General features: G+C 37.5%; 1 protein-coding gene across 2 annotated transcripts in view; it reads right to left on the bottom strand.

Moving 5' to 3' along the window:
* Positions 1–1,204: 1,204 nt before the first annotated feature.
* Positions 1,205–20,003, bottom strand: part of LOC141596116 (uncharacterized) — a 50,536-nt gene continuing 31,737 nt past the window's right edge. Inside the window, exons 1-2 of one of the 2 annotated variants that reach the window (XM_074416157.1) lie at positions 14,399–14,646; positions 1,205–2,115 (exon numbers count right to left, since the gene is read on the bottom strand). In XM_074416157.1, coding sequence (XP_074272258.1) covers positions 1,425–2,115; positions 14,399–14,610 — 903 coding nt within the window. In that variant the 5' untranslated portion in view covers positions 14,611–14,646 and the 3' untranslated portion in view covers positions 1,205–1,424. Of the gene's footprint in view, positions 2,116–14,398; positions 14,647–20,003 lie in introns of those variants that run through there. The other variant, XM_074416158.1, reaches the window with a different exon arrangement.

Below are 20,003 nucleotides of genomic sequence, written 5' to 3' on the forward strand. Positions count from 1 at the left end.
GAGTTAACCCACGTATATTAATCTTTTATTTTTTTTGAAAGAGATATTTTAATAATATGTAAACAAATCATTAGACATAGAATGTAAACATTAAACTCTTATAACATTTTTTTCATTATAAATAAGTTAATTACCCCGTTGCAACGCACGGGCATTCAAACTAGTTCTCATTATAGACGGACATTATCCGTCTATAGCTATAGACGGATAGTGTCCCTCTCACAAATGAAAGTGGGTAGTGCAAGTGAGGGTATCCATTTCTCACTCACTTGCACTACCACTTTCATTTGTGAGAGGGACATTATCCGTCTATAACTATTGACGAATAATATCCGCCTATAATGAGACAGGCTGTTAAAAGAGAGTATAAGTTAGTGGAATAGTGGGGGATTTCAGACCCCACAACTTTCTGACAATTGACATTTTTTATCATCAAAACCTTGATATGAAAATTTTATGTCTTCAGGACTTCATAATAAACACAAATAGGATTATGCATCCAGTTGTACCATAAGCATTGTACAATTAAGGTATAAGAATCCGAGCTTATATGTATTCTCTCTGAGCTAATAGGCCATGGGGAGGACCCATCTCCGGCGATTAGGAGGAGGAAGAAGGGTTGGCGATGTGGGGAAGGTGATGGCGGCGGAGCAAAGGGATGTTTTTTTAGGGTTTTTTAGAGAGAAATGTTAGAGAGAGAGAAAACGAAGTGACCCTATAATGAGAGAAATGTTATAACACACTTGTAAGCATAGAAAATGTGACCATTCTAAGCACGATGACTTCATACTTAAACGTGTCTACAACGGTTAGCTGCTAGAATAGTGTTTGGTCATCCATTCACACTTACCCAATAATCAAACTATCCAAACCAATAGAAAGCTTATTGTGTCATTGTTATTGTCATTGGCCCTATAATCATCGTAACTTTAATTATTCAATATTACCCCTATATATCTAACTTATTTTTTATGGACAAGGTCAAAATAGGTGTGAAATAAATATAGGGAGGCGAAACAAGTAAAATGGGGAGCGTGCTACAACAATTTTGCAAAAAAAAATTCAACATATACTACCCCGTAGTTTTCATGGAAAAGATAAAAAGAGTAAATAGAATAAAATACATAGAGCAAGATCAAAGATAAATAACTTAATACAACCTTAGCTTGATAATACTTTAGCATTTCTTAATAGAAATATTTTTTTAATAAAAATAAACGTTTACATTTATTTATTAGGACACGTACTTAGCAAATAAAGGGAAATAATCGTCTTTTCTTGAATTACATAGAACAACACGTGGTCGTTTCGATTATTTATTTCACAATTCCACACACAACATATTGGTAATATTGATACCAGTTGACTAAAATACTAGTCACATATATTCAACAAATGATATGATATGATATATTTCTCCCATTTTAGTCGGTGGAGGTGGTAGGTTGTGAAGACACAGCCTCGACCACTTGAAACTGGGCCTCCTCTATTATGCTTGTTGCTGACGCACCCAAAACGTCTCGCTGGTGGAGCCAGCCTCTCCTGCAAAACTTGCCACTAAAAATGCTACGAAGGGCTACCACCCCATCTTTCACTCTAACCACTCCAAAACATGTTCGCTGGTTATTGTGCGGAGTAATACCTTCCGCCATTACAATTTGGTTAGCAAGCTCAGGTACACAGCACCAAAAATAACGACGATCAGCAGGTATCCCTTTTCTTTGGATTTGAATGTATCCATCTGTAGTTATCGAGATCTCGTTCACCACACTATCTTTGCCGTAGTCATCGGATGTGAAACTTCTAGTGTCATAATCAAAGAATTTGCCATTGTCAGCCTTAAGTGCTATATACTTGGGAAGATGTTGGATAGTATCCAAATCGACGGCCCTGGAGATGGCTTCACTAGTAGCAGACGGATCGATACACAAGAACATCTTGCGATCGGAGTTGTCGTTTCGTATGCGTAGTACAGTTCCGGACTGCACATGATAAAATGTGGCTTTGTTGTCGTCGCTAATTAAGTCCATCCTGAACAAAGTGCAGTTCCATGCTGATGGATCATCCAAAGGTTCGCTAGCTTTCGCCACTATCCAGTATCCCTCACTTGACGACCTTCAAATTATTAACGAGTGGTGATTGGATTGAATTGAACTTATAAGAATTGAAACTAAGCACAAAAGAACATGAATCTCCTGAAAAATGGGTTTATAATATTACATTGTAAAATCATACTAAAACAAAAGACCATGATTCCTGTACTATAGAAAGTGGTGTTTGGTGGAAATTAGTTTATAATATTACATTGTAAAATCTGTTGGGTTCCTTATGTTGATGGTAACATGCCCATTTAATTTGTGTTATCTTAGTTTACCTTTTCAGGATTAATGATGTAATCAAGCTTGGATTAAGAAGTGTTGAAGTTGTTATTAATCCCATTGTATTTAGTCGAGTGTCATCTAATGTACAAGCAAGAAAGTAGAGTATACTAGAGTAATAGAAAACAGATCCAGCACGATCATTGCTTTCACATAATTTGTTTGGATTATGCCACAACTCGTAAAAACTTGAAGCTCCCTTTTTATCTTTCAAAAGCTTCTCACGTGACCCATATCTTTCAAAGATAAAAAAATTAGATTTTTATTAAAGAGATGGTCTTCATTAAAGAGTGGTTTGATTTATTATTTTCAAAATGTTTCCTCTTTATGCAAATTTAATCCTTTGGTCTTTTAGAAAACAAGAAATGCTTTTTGCCATATTTGTGTTTACTTGGCATCATGTGACTTGTCTCACATCCTTTGTTTTCTGATTTTGCATGAGCATTTAAGGTTATCTTTCAAACCTTCTTTCTCTATTCTTACCTTTGCAAAAGACCCCTTTTTGGTGCAAGCTTTGGGTGGTTGCTATTTCCCTTCACATGTGAGGTCTTTGACCCTTCAAAACCCTAGCAACCCCTTCACTCACCTCCTCTATATAAACCGTGTCCCTCTTCATTAAATCCTCAAGACTTTTCTGAAATAATTCTTCCATCTTTGCAAACTAATTTTAAGAGCTTAAAATCGTGTTCTATTTGCAAAATCCTTTAAAAGTCTTCAAGTGTCTTCAAGTTTCTACAGTCGTGGCTACTGTTGCTTTTCTATACTAAACTCTCTTGCTTATGAATTGTTGATCTTGTAAAAGTTGTCCACCTCTATTCTTTGTTAAGAATGTGTTAGTGGAAACTTGATCCTATAACATTCTAAGTGTGTTAGTAGAGTTTAGGACGGAGTAGTCTTTAACTCTTGGCAATCGGAGTAGATTGCGAGTTGGCTTGTCATAAGAACGGAGTAGTTCTTGTACTAGCTTTGCAACCGGAGTAGGTTGGCGTCTTTTATTACAAGGGTCTTTTAGTTGTCGGAGTAGATCACTAAAGGAAAGTAATAAAATGGTAGATTGGACGTAGGCACTTGAGTTTCTTGCCGAACCAATTCAAAAATCTCGTGCTCATTGTTTTTACTTTATTTCCGCTGCTTTTTACTTTGTTTGTTTTGTTTTGCTTTGCTTAACCTTAGAAGTAATTCATTCATCATCATTGTCGCATTTGGTCTGCGGTAATATTCCACAACCGAGACAAATAGATACGATCGAAACGATTGTTGCTTTCATACTTCAGCAAACATTCATCGTGATACTTGTTCAATCTTTCAATATTATTCAAAGTATCCTCTCATCTCTTTTGTTCTCGTAACTCACTTTAATTCAATAAAGTTGAAGTTATAAATTTTTAAAAAAGAGTACCTAATTCACCCCCTCCCCCTCTTAGGTACTTGAATCCATAAACTCAACAATTGGTATCAGAGCCTCGTGCTCTTGATCGAGGCTAACCGCCTTAGAGTTTGATTCGTGGGTAATGGATTCCGAGAAACACTCCCAGATACCGGTCTTTACCGGTTCGAATTTTGGATGGTGGAAACTCAAAATGGAACATTACATCAAAAGTATCGATTATCAATGTTGGAACATCATCCAAAATGGACCTCTTGCCATTGAGGAAACCGATATTCTTAACGGTTTCACCAAGACAAAAGAGGAAAGAAATTACAATGAGAACGACTTCAAGCTTGCCGAAAAGAACTCCAAAGCAATGTCGATTCTTCAACGTTGTGTTGGTGAGGGGGAAGTTAGTCGAATCTCCGGGTGTCCTACGGCAAAATCTATTTGGGATTCCCTTGTACTTGCATATGAAGGAACGTCCCAAGTAAGAAAACACCGTATTGACCTTCTCATGCAACAATATGAAATGTTTAGAATGTCAAAGGACGAGTCTTTAAATATTTTCTCTTCACGTTTTTCTTGCATTATTAATCAGCTTCAAAGTCTAGGAAGGAATTTCGAGTCCGAGGACATCATTCGAAAAATCCTTCGTAGTCTAACCCCTAAATGGCAACCGAAAGTCACCGCCATAGAGGAAGCAAAAGACTTATCAACCCTATCTCTTCATGAACTAATGGGATCACTAATGGCTCACGAGTTTAACCTCGATAAGCACTCTAGTGAGTCATCAAAGGGAAAGAGTCTCGCCCTCACATCTTCTCCAAGTGATGAAGAAGATGAGGAGGAAGACGAGTTTGCTATGTTCACAAGGAACTTAGCCGGGTTGGTCAATGAACAAGGTAACAAAAGGTTCACCAATAATTACTCGAAAAAACGCTTTCCTAAGAAACGACCCACTTCCACCGTGGGATGCTTTAAATGTGGTGATAAAACTCATCAAATTAAAGAATGTCCCAAGTGGGAAGAAATCAAATCTAAGGAAAGAAGAGAAAAGGTTAAAAAGGACTATAAACATAGAGTCATGAGTGCTATATGGGGAATGTCCGACTCCGAGGAAGATGAGGAACTCATCGAGGAGGAACTTGAGGCTAAAATGTGTCTTGCAAATCATGGTAAAGAAAAAGTCTCAAAAAACCCAAAACTTGAACACTTAAGATGCCTCATGGCTAACCCCGACGATTCCGACTCCGATTCCGACAACGAGGTTAATCATCTAAAGGCCAAGGCTAGAACTTACTCCAAAGAGAAAGTATGTAAGCTTCTTGACCAACTTTTTGATAAATGTCGGTCTCAAACTAATAAGCTTGATATAATGCAAAATGAGATTGAGGAAATTGCTCAAGAGAACTTTAATCTGAAAAATGAGCTAAAAGCAACAGACTGCGTTACTGTCACTTCTGAGGCATATAATGAAGTCAAAAGAGTCAACAAGTTAAACAAACATTTGACTAAAGAACTAGAGCGTCTTAGGTTGACCCCCACGGACGTCTCTGACCTTGAAAATGTCAACACAACTTTGGTGATGCAAGTTTCCCAACTAACCAAGGAACGTGATGATCTTTTGAAGGTCAAAGATGATCTTGAAAATGAGATCTATGACCTTGTAGTTGAAGTTGTAGACTTAAGAGAAACAGTATCAAAGACTGTTGCTTCTGACCACGATTTAGACAAGTTTAAAAGAAAAAGTGAATGGTTGGAAAATGAAAATGAGTGTCTTAAAAGTGAGGTCGTTTGTCTCAAGAATGAAATAGAAGATCTCCATGATAGGCTTACTTTCTTTCAAAAAGGTATACCCGAATGTAGCACTTCTAGGTCTTCTCCTCACCATAGATCCGATGAAGTCGTTGATCTAAGCAAGAGACTTGACGAGATGACATCCAAATATGAAGAGTCCAAAGAAAGAATCATTTATCTCGTGTCTAAACTCAACAATCACACCCATGACTTCATTGTTGAGAAAAGATTGTCAATAGAAAGTGATAACGATGATGAACTCAAAAGAGAAAAAGAAAAGAATTTGCATCTCCTCTCACGTGTCAAAGACTTGACTAATGAACTTGTTAATGCTAAGAACATCACTGAAAAATGGGAAGGAAGTCAAACCGTGTTGAATTTCCTCACGAATCAAACCGAGAAATATGATAAAGTTGCTGGTTTGGGGTTCAAATGGAACAGTTAGACTGACTGTTGCATCCAGAAGCCTAAAAACGATTTTAGAGGAAGGAAGTATGTAGGTCTTCCCGAATACATCATTTGCAATTATTGTGGTGACAATGGTCATGTTTTTAATGGATGTACAAAACGATTTGATGACATTGACAAGAACACCAAAACATTAAAAGAAATGAACATTAAGAAAGACACCACAAGTTATGTTGATCACAAAAAGGGACCCAAATTCATTTGTGTTCCTAAACTCAAAAACTAATCTTGTGTAGGGCTTGGTGAGAGGCGGCCGCAATTGGTACTTGGATAGTGGATGCTCTCGTCACATGACGGGTGATAGAAGCCAATTCCTCTCACTTAAAGCGTATGATGGTGGCACGGTAAGGTTTGGTGACAACAAGAAAGGTGAAGTAATTGGTATTGGAAAAGTTGGTAAGTCATCCTTACTTTGTGTCGACAATGTGCGGCTTGTCAAAGGTTTGAAACATAATCTCCTTAGCATTTCTCAACTTTGTGATAAGGGTAATGTTGTTGAATTTCGTGCCAATATGTGTCGAATTTTTGATGCCACCACTAATGAACTAATACTCGAAGGAAGACGTGTCAAAGATGTTTACTTAACTAATTTGAACTCTCTATCCGGTCACACCATGTCTTGCATGAGTGTAATGAACAATGATCCTTGGTTATGGCATAAAAGGTTTGGTCATGTTAGTACAAAAACTCTTAATACCCTTAAAAGACTTGAATTAGTTGAAGGCATTCCTAATATAAAGTTTGATTTTGATAAAGTGTGTGATGAATGTGCTAGAGGTAAACATGTTAAAAGTTCCTTTAAATCCAAAAGAATTATGAGTACATCTCAACCTTTGCAACTCTTACATATCGACTTATGTGGTCCAATGAGAACTAGAAGTAGAGGTGGTAGTCGTTATGTGTGTGTCATTGTTGATGAATACTCTAGGTTTGTTTGGGCACTCTTCCTAAGCTCTAAGGATGAGACATTTGATGAGTTTCTAATTTGGTTAAAGAAAATTCAAAATAAACTTGGTTTAAAACTTGTTTCAATGAGAACCGATCATGGAACCGAATTCGAAAACTCATCATTTGGTGCTTATTGTGATGACAATGGTGTAGACCATAACTTCTCGGCTCCTAGAACCCCACAACAAAATGGTGTGGTTGAAAGGATGAATAGAACTCTTGAAGGAATGGCTAGAACAATGTTATTAACTAGTAAGTTGCCTAAGAACTTTTGGGCCGAAGCGGTAAATACCGCTTGCTACATTCATAATCGTGTCATGATAAGGAGTATATTAAATAAAACTCCCTATGAATCGTTACGTGGAAGAAAACCCAACATTTCATATTTTAGATGTTTTGGAAGCAAATGTTTTGTTCACAACAATGGTAAAAACAACTTGGGTAAGTTCGATCCACGTAGTGATGAAGGAGTATTTATTGGGTACTCCGATCATAGCAAGGCCTATAAAGTTTACAATAAACGAACCTTGTTAATTGAAGAAAGCATCCATGTCATTTTTGATGAATCTAGTGTGCTTGGACAGGTACAAAACATGGATGATGATGATGAGGACGAGGATGATGAGTTTGAGATTGGCCTTGTTCGAAAAGACTTCGTGTTCACGGATGAAGAAGCTCCCAACACTGAATTGCAACAGACACAGAGACTGTCACCTTCAAAGGAGAGCAGCAACTCAGGGGGAACACGTAGTACTTCTGATTCCTCTCTGGAAGCAACAGACCCAACATTTGTTGCATCCACCTCCGTAATCAAGTAACCCAAAACGGTGAGGATGAAGAACCTTCCAGGCCAATAGAAACATCTTTGTGATCGATGTCTTTGTTGAGGGGGAACAAGAAACCATTGTTCCAAAGAAGTGGAAACATCAAAGCTCTCATCCACTCACTAATCTCACAAGTGATCTCAACTCGGGAATTCGAACAAGATCATCCGTCAACAATCTTGCTCACCTCAATGAGTATTGTGCCCATAATGCCTTCCTATCTCAAATTGAGCCTTCAAATGTAACAGTCGCCTTGACTGATGCAGATTGGGTGCTCGCCATGCAAGATGAGCTCAATCAATTCAAAAGAAATGAGGTATGGCACTTAGTCCCTAGACCGCCTAATCGTACCGTCATTGGTACTAGGTGGGTCTTTCACAACAAGCTTGATGACTCGGGAGAAATTGTAAGGAACAAGGCTAGACTAGTGGTGCAAGGTTATAACCAACAAGAGGGTATTGATTACGATGAAACCTATGCACCGGTAGCTAGACTTGAGGCCATACGATTGCTTATAGCTTTTGCGGCTCACAAAGGCATTAAACTCTTCCAAATGGATGTCAAAACCGCTTTCTTAAATGGATATTTGGAAGAAGATGTCTTTGTAGAGCAACCACCGGGTTTTGAGAACAATGATTTGCCTAACCATGTTTTCAAATTAGACAAGGCTCTTTATGGTTTAAAACAAGCACCAAGATGTTGGTATGATAGATTGTCTAAATTTCTTATTGAAAATGGTTTTAAAAGAGGCTCCGTTGACAAAACATTGTTCTTGAAGCAACGATCATGATTTAACTGTTGGTTGTACAAGTATATGTTGATGACATTATATTTGGTGCAACAAATGAACTCCTTTACTTATACTTTTCGGAACTAATGAAATCGGAGTTTGAAATGAGCATGATGGGTGAGCTAGGATTCTTCCTTGGGCTCCAAATTAAGCAATCAAAGGATGGAATCATGATCCATCAACAAAAGTATATTAAGGAAATGCTTAAGAAATTTGGAATGACTAATGGTAAGCCTCATGATACACCTATGGTAGCCGGGTCCAAATTGGACAAGGATGAACTCGGTAAGAATGTTAGTGATAAGGTGTATAGAGGTATGATAGGCTCACTTCTTTACTTGACCGCAAGTCGTCCCGACATTCTCTTTAGTGTTTGTTTATGTGCTAGGTTCCAAGCAAATCCGAAAGAATCACATTTCAAAGCCGTTAAACGAATTCTTCGGTATTTGATTGGAACACAAAATCTTTACCTATGGTACCCCTTATATTGTCCTTTTGATCTTATAGGTTTTTCGGATGCGGACTATGCGGGGTGCACGGTGGATAGAAAGAGTACCTCCGGAATTGCGACGTTCTTGGGTCCTTGCTTGACTTCTTGGGCCTCAAAGAAACAAAACACGGTAGCTCTTTCTACGGCCGAAAGTGAGTACGTTAGCGCGGCACATTGTTGTTCTCAACTCCTTTGGGTAAAACAACAACTCTTGGATTTTGGTATTATTTTTGACTCCATTCCTTTAATGTGTGATAATACGAGTGCAATAAATATTTCCAAAAATCCTATTCAACACTCTAAAACCAAACATATTGATATTCGTCACCATTTTATTCGTGATCATGTGGAAAAAGGACATATTAAACTTATTTTTTGCAAGACCGAAAATCAAATCGCCGATATTTTTACTAAGCCACTTGCAAGAGAACATTTTGAGAAATTTAGACTAGAAATTGGGTTAATTAATAGCTTGTGATTTTTATTGTGAGTTTTACAAAATTCCTTAATTGATTAAATTAAGATTGGATATATGTTATTAAGTGTTCTAAGTGCATTGACATCATGTTTAGACCAAAAATTGACACCGTATTTGTGAGTCGGTAATCACTCAACCTCATATCTAAATTTACGTTTATTATATGCTACCTTGCGTTCTTTTATTTCGAGTGAGTAAATTTGTCTAGTTGGGCCAACCACCTCACTTACCTCATTAAATGGGCCATTAACTACCCCAACACCCTTTCTCTCCTACCCGTCCAAACTCACTACCCAAGTCCATCTCTTCATCTCCCTAAACTCACCATATCACCTACCCTAACCCACCATGGTAAAAACATCCCTTAACACAATTATACCCATTAAACCCACAAAAATTACCTCACCACCTGTCACATCAAATCCTCCAACCTCAACAACTCCAACCATGACTCCAGTTAAAACATCCTATGCATTCCCACCTCAAACCTCAAACACGACCCCTTCAACAAACCCAGATCCATCAAACCCTCAACCAACACCCAACCCCACTGACCCTCCATCATCCGACGACATTCCCATCTCCACAATGGTAGGACGGCGCACACGTGGTGGTCGGAAGAAAAGCTCTTCTGTTCCAAGCTCTTCCACTGAACCGGTATTGGTGAATATTGAAGATGTTGAAGAAGAAACCGAGTTTGATTTGAATGAGAATCCCTCTAAGTCCGGCGAGTCTGACCCGACTCCGGCGAAAAAGAACAACAAAAGAAAAGAAAAAGCCTCTTCCTCCCAATTACCCCAATTTTGAAACTCTCGAGCAAAGTAATGTTGATAACCCCTTGTTGATGCTCCAATTGAAAATCCAAGTGAACCTCCTCAGAAAAAATCGAAACCATTAAAGAAAAAGCTTGTATACCTTTCTCCCTCCGATCCGGTCTCCCTAACCTCGAAATGGGATTTGGCCATCGTTTGGGATCACCTTGAAAGTATTGACCTCCCTACTTCCATTTACAAAAATTGTGAGAGGTTAATGAACATCAAAGCAATTCACTCTCCTCGGGTTTACAACCAAACATGGTTTGAGCCGCCTGCATTTCATCCTGTCCGAGACATGGTCTTAGCTCAAGGTTGGGAAAAATTATTGGAAAAGCGTGAGCCGGTCTTTGTGAGCGAAGTGATTGATTCTTTTGCAACGGTACGGGTTGATAAACTGGTGAATTTGTTACGGCTAAGGTGAACGGTAAGCCTCTAAAACTGACTCAATCTGATTTTGCTACCGCCCTTGATATTCCAGTCGGAGGTTTTGATAAACTCCCTTCCGAAACTTGGGTTGCTTTACCTTATGCCTCACCCCTTAATATTGCTCAAACCGTGTGTCCCAAAACGGTTTCTCCTGGACCCGTGAGCAACACCCAAATACCCCCTCCTCTCCGCATCATTTTTAATATGCTTTGTCGCTCTATTTATCCCTCGGGTGATAGGGGAAAACTCACCATAGCCCAACAATACTTAATCTATCATATTGCCACCCATAAGAAGGTGAACCTAGTCGGGTTAATGTTTAAACGTTTTCAACTCATTTCGACCAAGCTTCGTCGACCTTCTTCTAGCTTGATTCACTTACCCTATGGAATGTGGTTATCGGTTGTGCTCAAGACACAAGGGGTGTTAGTGAATACTAGCTTGGGTTCGTTGGATATGTGTGATGTTATGAGTGATGGGCAAATGGGGAAGATGCTTATCAAAATTGAAAATGATGAATTAATTTCTGTGAAAATTAAGAAGGACCCGGAGGTTGGGTCTTCAAGTCAAGTGAATACGGGTGGTATGCGGGAAGTGCTTAATGCCGTGGCTGAGTTGGGTGCGTGGCTTAAGGAAGATGCTCGTCAAAAGGACTTGGCAATCTCGGCCCTTGCTTCTACTATGGACCTCATCCGTGGTGAGGTGGATATCATTTCCACCCTTGTGTCTACAAAAGAAGTTTGCGATGATGCTCATATGGATGATGATCCTTTTGGTAGTGGCTCGGATGGTGAACAAGCCTCCTCCCCTTAGCCTTCCCTTTCCTCTCGGCCTATTAACCTTTTACCCGTACCCCTTCATTTTGTTCCACCTTGGTTGTGCCTCTCTAAGACAATATTTTCTTTGCTTGTTATCTTGACATTTGGTGGTGTATTTTAAACTTTGTTTAGCTATGTTGAACTTTGATTAGCTTATGCTTAATCTTTGTTTATGTTGACCTTGTTACCTTGTTACAATTGCATGTGTCTTTTTGTGTTTTCTTGTGAAAAATCTGCACTCTAATGCTTTTGACATCCCTATCCGTTTGATGATGTCAAGAGGGGGAAAAGGTAAACTCATGCTTTGAATCTCTTTGCTTATTGATTAAACTAATGGCTGGTCTAACCTTCTTAGCTTGATTCTTGTTTTGGGGCAATGTAAAATTGTCACGATAGTTTGATTCTAGCTTTTGCCCTTGGTAAGGTAATATTGTCCCTTCTCTATCATTTGATCTTGCTTGCTTAAAAATCTTGAATCAAGTTGTTTACATTGCTTATTCATTCGTTTAGGGCTTGTCATCATCAAAGGGGGAATTTGTTGGGTTCCTTATGTTGATGATAACATGCCCATTTGATTTGTGTTATCTTAGTTTACCTTTTCAGGATTAATGATGTAATCAAGCTTGGATTAAGAAGTGTTGAAGTTGTTATTAATCCCATTGTATTTAGTCGAGTGTCATCTAATGTACAAGCAAGAAAGTAGAGTATACTAGAGTAATAGAAACAGTCCAGACGACTGTTGCTTTCACACGCAAACTGCTGTTTGGATTATGCCACAACTCGTAAAAACTTGAAGCTCCCTTTTTATCTTTCAAAAGCTTCTCACGTGACCCATATCTTTCAAAGATAAAAAAATCAGATTTTTATTAAAGAGATGGTCTTCATTAAAGAGTGGTTTGATTTATTATTTTCAAAATGTTTCCTCTTTATGCAAATTCAATCCTTTGGTCTTTTAGAAAACAAGAAATGCTTTTTGCCATAATTGTGTTTACTTGTCATCATGTGACTTGTCTCACATCCTTTGTTTTCTGATTTTGCATGAGCATTTAAGGTTATCTTTCAAACCTTCTTTCTCTATTCTTACCTTTGCAAAAGACCCCTTTTTGGTGCAAGCTTTGGGTGGTTGCTATTTCCCTTCACATGTGAGGTCTTTGACCCTTCAAAACCCTAGCAACCCCTTCACTCACCTCCTCTATATAAACCGTGTCCCTCTTCATTAAATCCTCAAGACTTTTCTGAAATAATTCTTCCATCTTTGCAAACTAATTTTAAGAGCTTAAAATCGTGTTCTATTTGCAAAATCCTTTAAAAGTCTTCAAGTGTCTTCAAGTTTCTACAGTCGTGGCTACTGTTGCTTTTCTATACTAAACTCTCTTGCTTATGAATTGTTGATCTTGTAAAAGTTGTCCACCTCTATTCTTTGTTAAGAATGTGTTAGTGGAAACTTGATCCTATAACATTCTAAGTGTGTTAGTAGAGTTTAGGACGGAGTAGTCTTTAACTCTTGGCAATCGGAGTAGATTGCGAGTTGGCTTGTCATAAGAACGGAGTAGTTCTTGTACTAGCTTTGCAACCGGAGTAGGTTGGCGTCTTTTATTACAAGGGTCTTTTAGTTGTCGGAGTAGATCACTAAAGGAAAGTAATAAAATGGTAGATTGGACGTAGGCACTTGAGTTTCTTGCCGAACCAATTCAAAAATCTCGTGCTCATTGTTTTTACTTTATTTCCGCTTTTTACTTTTTGTTTGTTTTGTTTTGCTTTGCTTAACCTTAGAAGTGATTCATCATCTTTCGTCGCATTTGGTGCGAGTAATATTCCACAAACCGAGACAAATAGATACAAATCGAACGATTGTTGCTTTCATACTTCAGCAAACATTCATCGTGATACTTGTTCAATCTTTCAATATTATTCAAAGTATCCTCTCATCTCTTTTGTTCTCGTAACTCACTTTAATTCAATAAAGTTGAAGTTATAAATTTTTAAAAAAGAGTACCTAATTCACCCCCTCCCCCTCTTAGGTACTTGAATCCATAAACTCAACAGAATCCAATTTTTCGAACAACGAGCACAATTTTTTCAAGTTCGGGTAAGATCGAGATCGGCTTGAGCTCGAATTTTACTTTATGAGCACAAGCCGAGCAAGGCCAAGCACGAACTCTGCTCGGCTCGTTAACACTCCTTGTTGTAGGGTGAGGTGATTAAAATAAGATAAAGTATGGGTATTGTGGGGTATTGTTGTGGGGTGAGTTAATTAAAACAAGTATAAAACTTTACTAAATAAGGAAAAGAGATAGTATTGTGAATAGATGAATAAGAAAAGGGGGGTGGTTATTTAAAATATGAGGGAGTATGAGCTTTAGTATAAAATTTTTAAGCACGTTCATTTAAACATTAAACTAAAAAATATATAATATTACTCAAAAACTATACATATAAATTCAAGTATGCTCAGAAAAAATGTATGTATGCTCAATAACTAAAAGGGTAAAAAAAATATAATATTAATCAAAAACTATACATATAAATTCAAGTATGCTCATAACAAAATGCATATATGCTCAATAACTAAAAGGGTATGAACTAATACATCAGATGCACAATAACTAAAAGGGTATGAACTAATACACCATAACTTTTTTTCGGTGCAAAAGAGGGGCTAGGCTCCAATGTAACACAATAACTTACATAGCGGATAAATATTAGACTTTTAAAAGGGCAATATATACTATACATGTTAAGAAATATTATCGATAAAAGTTAGCTCAAGCAGTAAGAAAACTCGCTCACAAACCTGACCCAGTATTTGTTGGTACGGCAAGAACGAATGTGAACAAGGCCGTCGTGGGCATACTCGACAGCAAACTTTGCATTTGGACTAAAAACTTCGTCAGCAGAGTATTCCAAATAACCCTGTGTTTCAATATCATTGATTATGACACTCAAGTATTTGTATGGCGTCTCACCTTGGGTTGCTTTTAATGCCATTGATGAAAAATATGCCATTTTTACGACTACTTTCTTTCTTTGTTTGTGTGTTTCGGTGTTAAAAACCTTAACATTCCTGTCTCCTATTTATAGCCAATAATCATGACTCTTGAGATGGATGTTTCCGTTTTAATATTAAATCGGGTCAAATATCATCTCATTTGTGCATATAAAAAAAATTCGTTATTTTTTCCGTTGTATTCTCGCTTTTTGTCATGGGCCTGTTTGGTAAACACCGGATTATTTTCAACATAAACAGATTGCAAGAGCAGATTATAAATGACTGATTTTAACAAAAGGTTTGACTAGCATATTATAATTAGCATAATTAATTTAAGTGTATTATAGATATAAGTTAGTTAAGGCTTTAACTAACTGCTTTGTAACTAACCTAGAACCTAGCTAACTAATTCTGTTAGAACTAACCATAGTTAGTTAGAGTTAGTTGGTTAAGAGAAGGTCGGTGATCTCTTTGTATAAATATAAGAACATCATGCTTTTCTGATGTATCTTTGAATAATATAATTCTTAGTTTCTATTCTTTCTATCTTCTTCTACAATTCTTACATCAATCTTAATCACACAATTGATCAATCATAATCACTGAGGTTGGGTTTTAATATGGTATCAGAGCTATGGGTTCTTTAACTGAAGCTAATGCATATGCAAGTTACAAGAAATCGATCATAAGAAAGGGGTTATCGGGGTGTCAAGAATTCTTCAGAAGTTGCTATTAAACACTGTGATAATTGCAACAGAGATGGTCATACCAGGGAAACTTGTTTTGGCTTGGTCAAGTGTCCCCATTGTCAGAAGACGGGTCATAATCCAGTGAACTGCTTTGTAATTAAGGGTTTTCCTGGAGACAAGGGGAAAGGCAAGGCTAAAGGTGGTTCTGGTTATCCAAAAAGAGGAGCTCATCTGCGATCTTTTACTTGATTCTCCCTTGGATGAAGATCCTATTTCTGAGGTGGATCGTACAGGTTGCAGTGCTAATTCCAGTTCTTTATTAACTGCTGATATGCTAGATGGTCTGGTTACTTCTGTTGTAGATCAGGTTCTGAAAAGAATTTCTGATCAACAACCTCATGTTTCATCTGCTAATTTTGCAGGTAAGTTTTATCCACTATCTTATGCATTCACCGCTAATAAATCTGGTTATATGCATGATTGGATTGTGGATACTGGTGCATCAGATCATATGACCCATGATCTTGATATTTTAAGTGATGTTAAAGTCTTTAAGAAACCAGTAAGGGTAGGTTTGCCTGGTGGTAGTGTTAAACTAGTACACAAAGTAGGTTCTGTTGCATTGACTGATAATCTGAAGCTGTTGAATGTCTTCTTTATCCCTGATTTCAAGCAAAATCTTTTGTCAGTTGGAAAATTGCTTGACCATAATCGTTTAACTGTTGTTTTTACTGCCTCTGGTTGTGAATTTCAGGCCCTTTCAAATAAGCTAGTTATTGCAAGGGGAACCAGGATGGGAGATTTATACAGATTTAATAGGACATTGCAGCCTGTGGGTGTTAGTCAATCTGCTGGTTTAGTTAAAGCATTAGTTCATAAAAAATTTCAGAATTCGAATACAGATAGCTTGTTAAGCCATTTTACTCTTCAGAATTATGCTTCTTATGCATCTTCAAAAGTTTTAGATTTGTTTCATGTAAGGTTAGGGCACATGTCTGTTGAGAAATTGAAGTATGTACCTGACTTTCAGAATATAATATAAAGAGATTTTACTTGCAATACTTGTATCTATGCTAAACATCACAGATTGCCTTTTCCTGCTAGTTCAAGTAGGGCTACTAGATGCTTTGAGTTGATTCATTTGGATGTATGGGGTCCATACAGGACACCTTCTATGACAGGGGCTAAGTCTTTTCTGACTATTTTAGATGATTACTCTCGTAATACATGGACAATACTTTTTCAAAACAAAGATCAAGTTGCAAATTTGATAAAAGATTACATTTTATATGTTGAAAATCAGTTTTGACAAGATAAAGATAGTTAGATCGGACAATGGTCTTGAATTTTTGCAAAGCAACATTGTGATTCTTTATTTAAATCTAGAGGAATTTTGCATCAAACCAGTATAGTAGGCACTCCCCAACAGAATGGGAGAGTTGAACGTAAACATAGACACTTGTTGGAGACTGCTAGGGCTCTTAGATTACATGCTAATTTGCCCATTAAATTTTGGGGAGACTGCCTTCTTACAGCTACCCATCTAATTAACTTAATGCCATCTTCTGCTATTCAAAACAAGATACCTTATGAATTGCTTTTTGGGGAGAAACCATCTTATGATACTTTGAGAGTGTTTGGTTGTAGTTGTTTTGCTACAATGCCACCTACTTTTAGTGATAAGTTTGGTTCAAGGGCAAGGCATTGTATTTTTATTGGGTATCCACATAGGCAAAAAGGTTATAGATTATATGATTTGGTGTTACATAAGGTTTTTGTCGGCAGAGATGTCGGGTTTCAAGAGAATGTTTTTCCTTTTAAGAAAGATAAAAGCTATGATAACTTGGATATCACAACCAATGAGTTAGTGAATCCTGCTACTTCTTCAATTATTATTAATTCTCAAGAGCCAGTCAACAATACACAAAGTCAGGATACTGGGATACCAACCAGTACAAGTATCCCTGCTTCAGTTGAAGCTGCAGCAGAGGGGCAGGTTGTTGAACCTGTCAGAAGATCATCAAGATCCAGACAAGTTACCTCTTCTTTATAAGATTATCACTACCAGTTACCTGGCAAAGGACTGTCTTCAGCAAGTACATCACTTGCTGCAGCATTCCAGGCAACTGTTTTACCTGCTTTGGAGGGTTATGATCCTGAGTATGTTGGATCTCTTGCTAATGTTATGCAAGAGCATGAGCCTTATTCTTACTGTCAAGCAAAGACTGATGAAAGATGGGTCCAAGCTATGCAAAAGGAAGTTCAGGCTTTAGAAGATAATCACACTTGGGAGGTTGTTTCATTGCCACCAGGTCACAAACCCATTGGATCTAAATGGGTGTATAAGATTAAGTATCAACCTAATGGTACAGTTGAGAGGTTTAAAGCTAGGTTGGTAGCCAAGGGGTTCAACCAAGTTAAAGATAAGGATTATAAACACACATTCTCTCCAGTTGCTAAATTCACAACTGTTAGAACTTTACTAGCAGTAGCAGCAGCAAGAGATTGGCCATTATTCCAGTTAGATATCAATAATGCCTTCTTACATGGCTTTATTGATGAAGATGTATATATGAAACCACCTGAGGGTTATGAGATAGAACTTGGCAAAGTCTGTAAGCTTAAGAGATCATTGTATGGGTTGAAACAAGCAAGTAGACAATGGAATAAGGAGCTTACTCTTTTTCTGAAAGGTTTGGGTTATATACAATCTAGACAAGACTATTCTCTATTCACAAAAGAGGACTCAAAGACTAAGGATTTTACAGTTCTGTTAGTTTATGTTGATGACATGCTATTAACTGGTACATCAACTGCTGAAATTGATGCAGTCAAGCAACAGCTAGATAAAGCATTCTCCATTAAAGATTTAGGAAAACTAAGGTACTTTCTTGGTCTAGAGATCTCCAGGAACAGTGAGGGGATGATGATAAACCAAAGGAAGTATATCATGGATATTTTAGCTGATTTGCAGATGGAAAATTGCAGTACAGTTAAATTTCCTATGCAAAAGGGTCTTAAGCTTTCAACTAAACAGGGTGAATTAATGGACAATCTGAGCGAAGACGGGCGCACTGGTAGGGAGATTGCTATATCTTAATATGTCACGGCCAGATATTTCCTACAGTGTTCAGCATTTGAGTCAATTTGTCTCTCAACCAAGGGTACCCCATATGCAGGCTGCATTACATGTTGTCAAATATTTGAAGAGCAGCATTAATGCAGGCCTATTCTACAAGTCTAACAATGATCTTGATTAATCGCCTTGATGATTTGATTGGGGCCAATGTGCCTACTCTTGCAGATCTCTTAGTGGCTATTGCATCATGTTAGGACAGTCCTTGATCTCTTGGAAGACCAAGAAACAAGTAACTGTCAGCAAAAGCACTGTAGAGTCAGAATATCGCAGTTTATCTTATGCAACATCTGAATTGATCTGGTTGGCAGCAGTACTTAAAGATCTACATATTCCTATCACTCATCCAATATCTTTATCTTTGTGATAACAACGCAGCAATCCATATCACGAGAAAATCCAGTTTTCCATGAGAGAACCAAACATTTGAACATCGACTGCCACTTTGTCAGGGACAAACAACTAGAAGGATTTCTAATTACTAAGCATATCAGGACTGGCAATCAACTAGCTGATATAATGACAAAACCCCTAGGGGCAGATCAACATTCTTATCTCTCTCATAAGCTTGGGTGATCTTTCAAACCAGTCCGGCTTAAGGGGGAATATTATAGATATAAGTTAGTTAAGGCTTTAACTAAGCGCTTTGTAACTAACCTAGAACCTAGCTAACTAATTCTGTTAGAACTAACCATAGTTAGTTAGAGTTAGTTGGTTAAGAGAAGGTCGGTGATCTCTTTGTATAAATATAAGAACATCATGCTTTTTCGATGTATCTTTGAATAATATAATTCTTAGTTTCTATTCTTTCTATCTTCTTCTACAATTCTTACATCAATCTTAATCACACAATTGATCAATCATAATCACTGAGGTTGGGTTTTAATAAAGTGTTTGGTAACTGACGATGATTACAATTAGTAGATTGTTAGTTTTCTTTATAAAATGTATTCCGTCGTCTGTCCGATCATTTGTGGTCCCTTTTCATATTGGGGTTTCACGGTGAGTTGTTATCCTTTCTATTTTAAGAACGAACTTGATGAACAATTTGATCATTCACGATCAATTTGTCCCACTTGTCATTTAGTAATTTGCTCATTCCTCTTCCCTTGGTCTTTGTGCCAAAATCAAAGGACAACAATTGGCCGGAGGACGAGAGGGAGTAGTAAAATTTTCTAGTTTAGAATATGTTAACCAATGTGCTGGGGTAAGCAACATATTGACCCCAAATATATTGTTTCTATATGTTATTTACCAAACACTAAAATTAGATATTGACTGGTCAAACATGGTAAAACGCTTAAATATGCTAAAAATTGGCCAATATGCCATTTCCAAACAACGTTTTACTTAATAAGTTTTCAGCTTAGGACGGGTATAAGAAGGATGTACACGTCTTAACTACGAATTTGTGATGATAATACTAAAGTGTCTCATTCTACCATATTTATATATACATGGAGGACAAATTGGAAGGAGTTATGCAGTCCCACACGAATTATCTCGCTTGAGTATAGCTGCTCGATATGCCTTAGCTTGCTAGAAGTCAATGTGATTTGGCACTTAAATGGTTTACGTACTTGCT

The sequence above is a fragment of the Silene latifolia genome, chromosome 8 (genome assembly GCF_048544455.1).
Source record: "Silene latifolia isolate original U9 population chromosome 8, ASM4854445v1, whole genome shotgun sequence".
NCBI lineage: Eukaryota > Viridiplantae > Streptophyta > Magnoliopsida > Caryophyllales > Caryophyllaceae > Silene > Silene latifolia.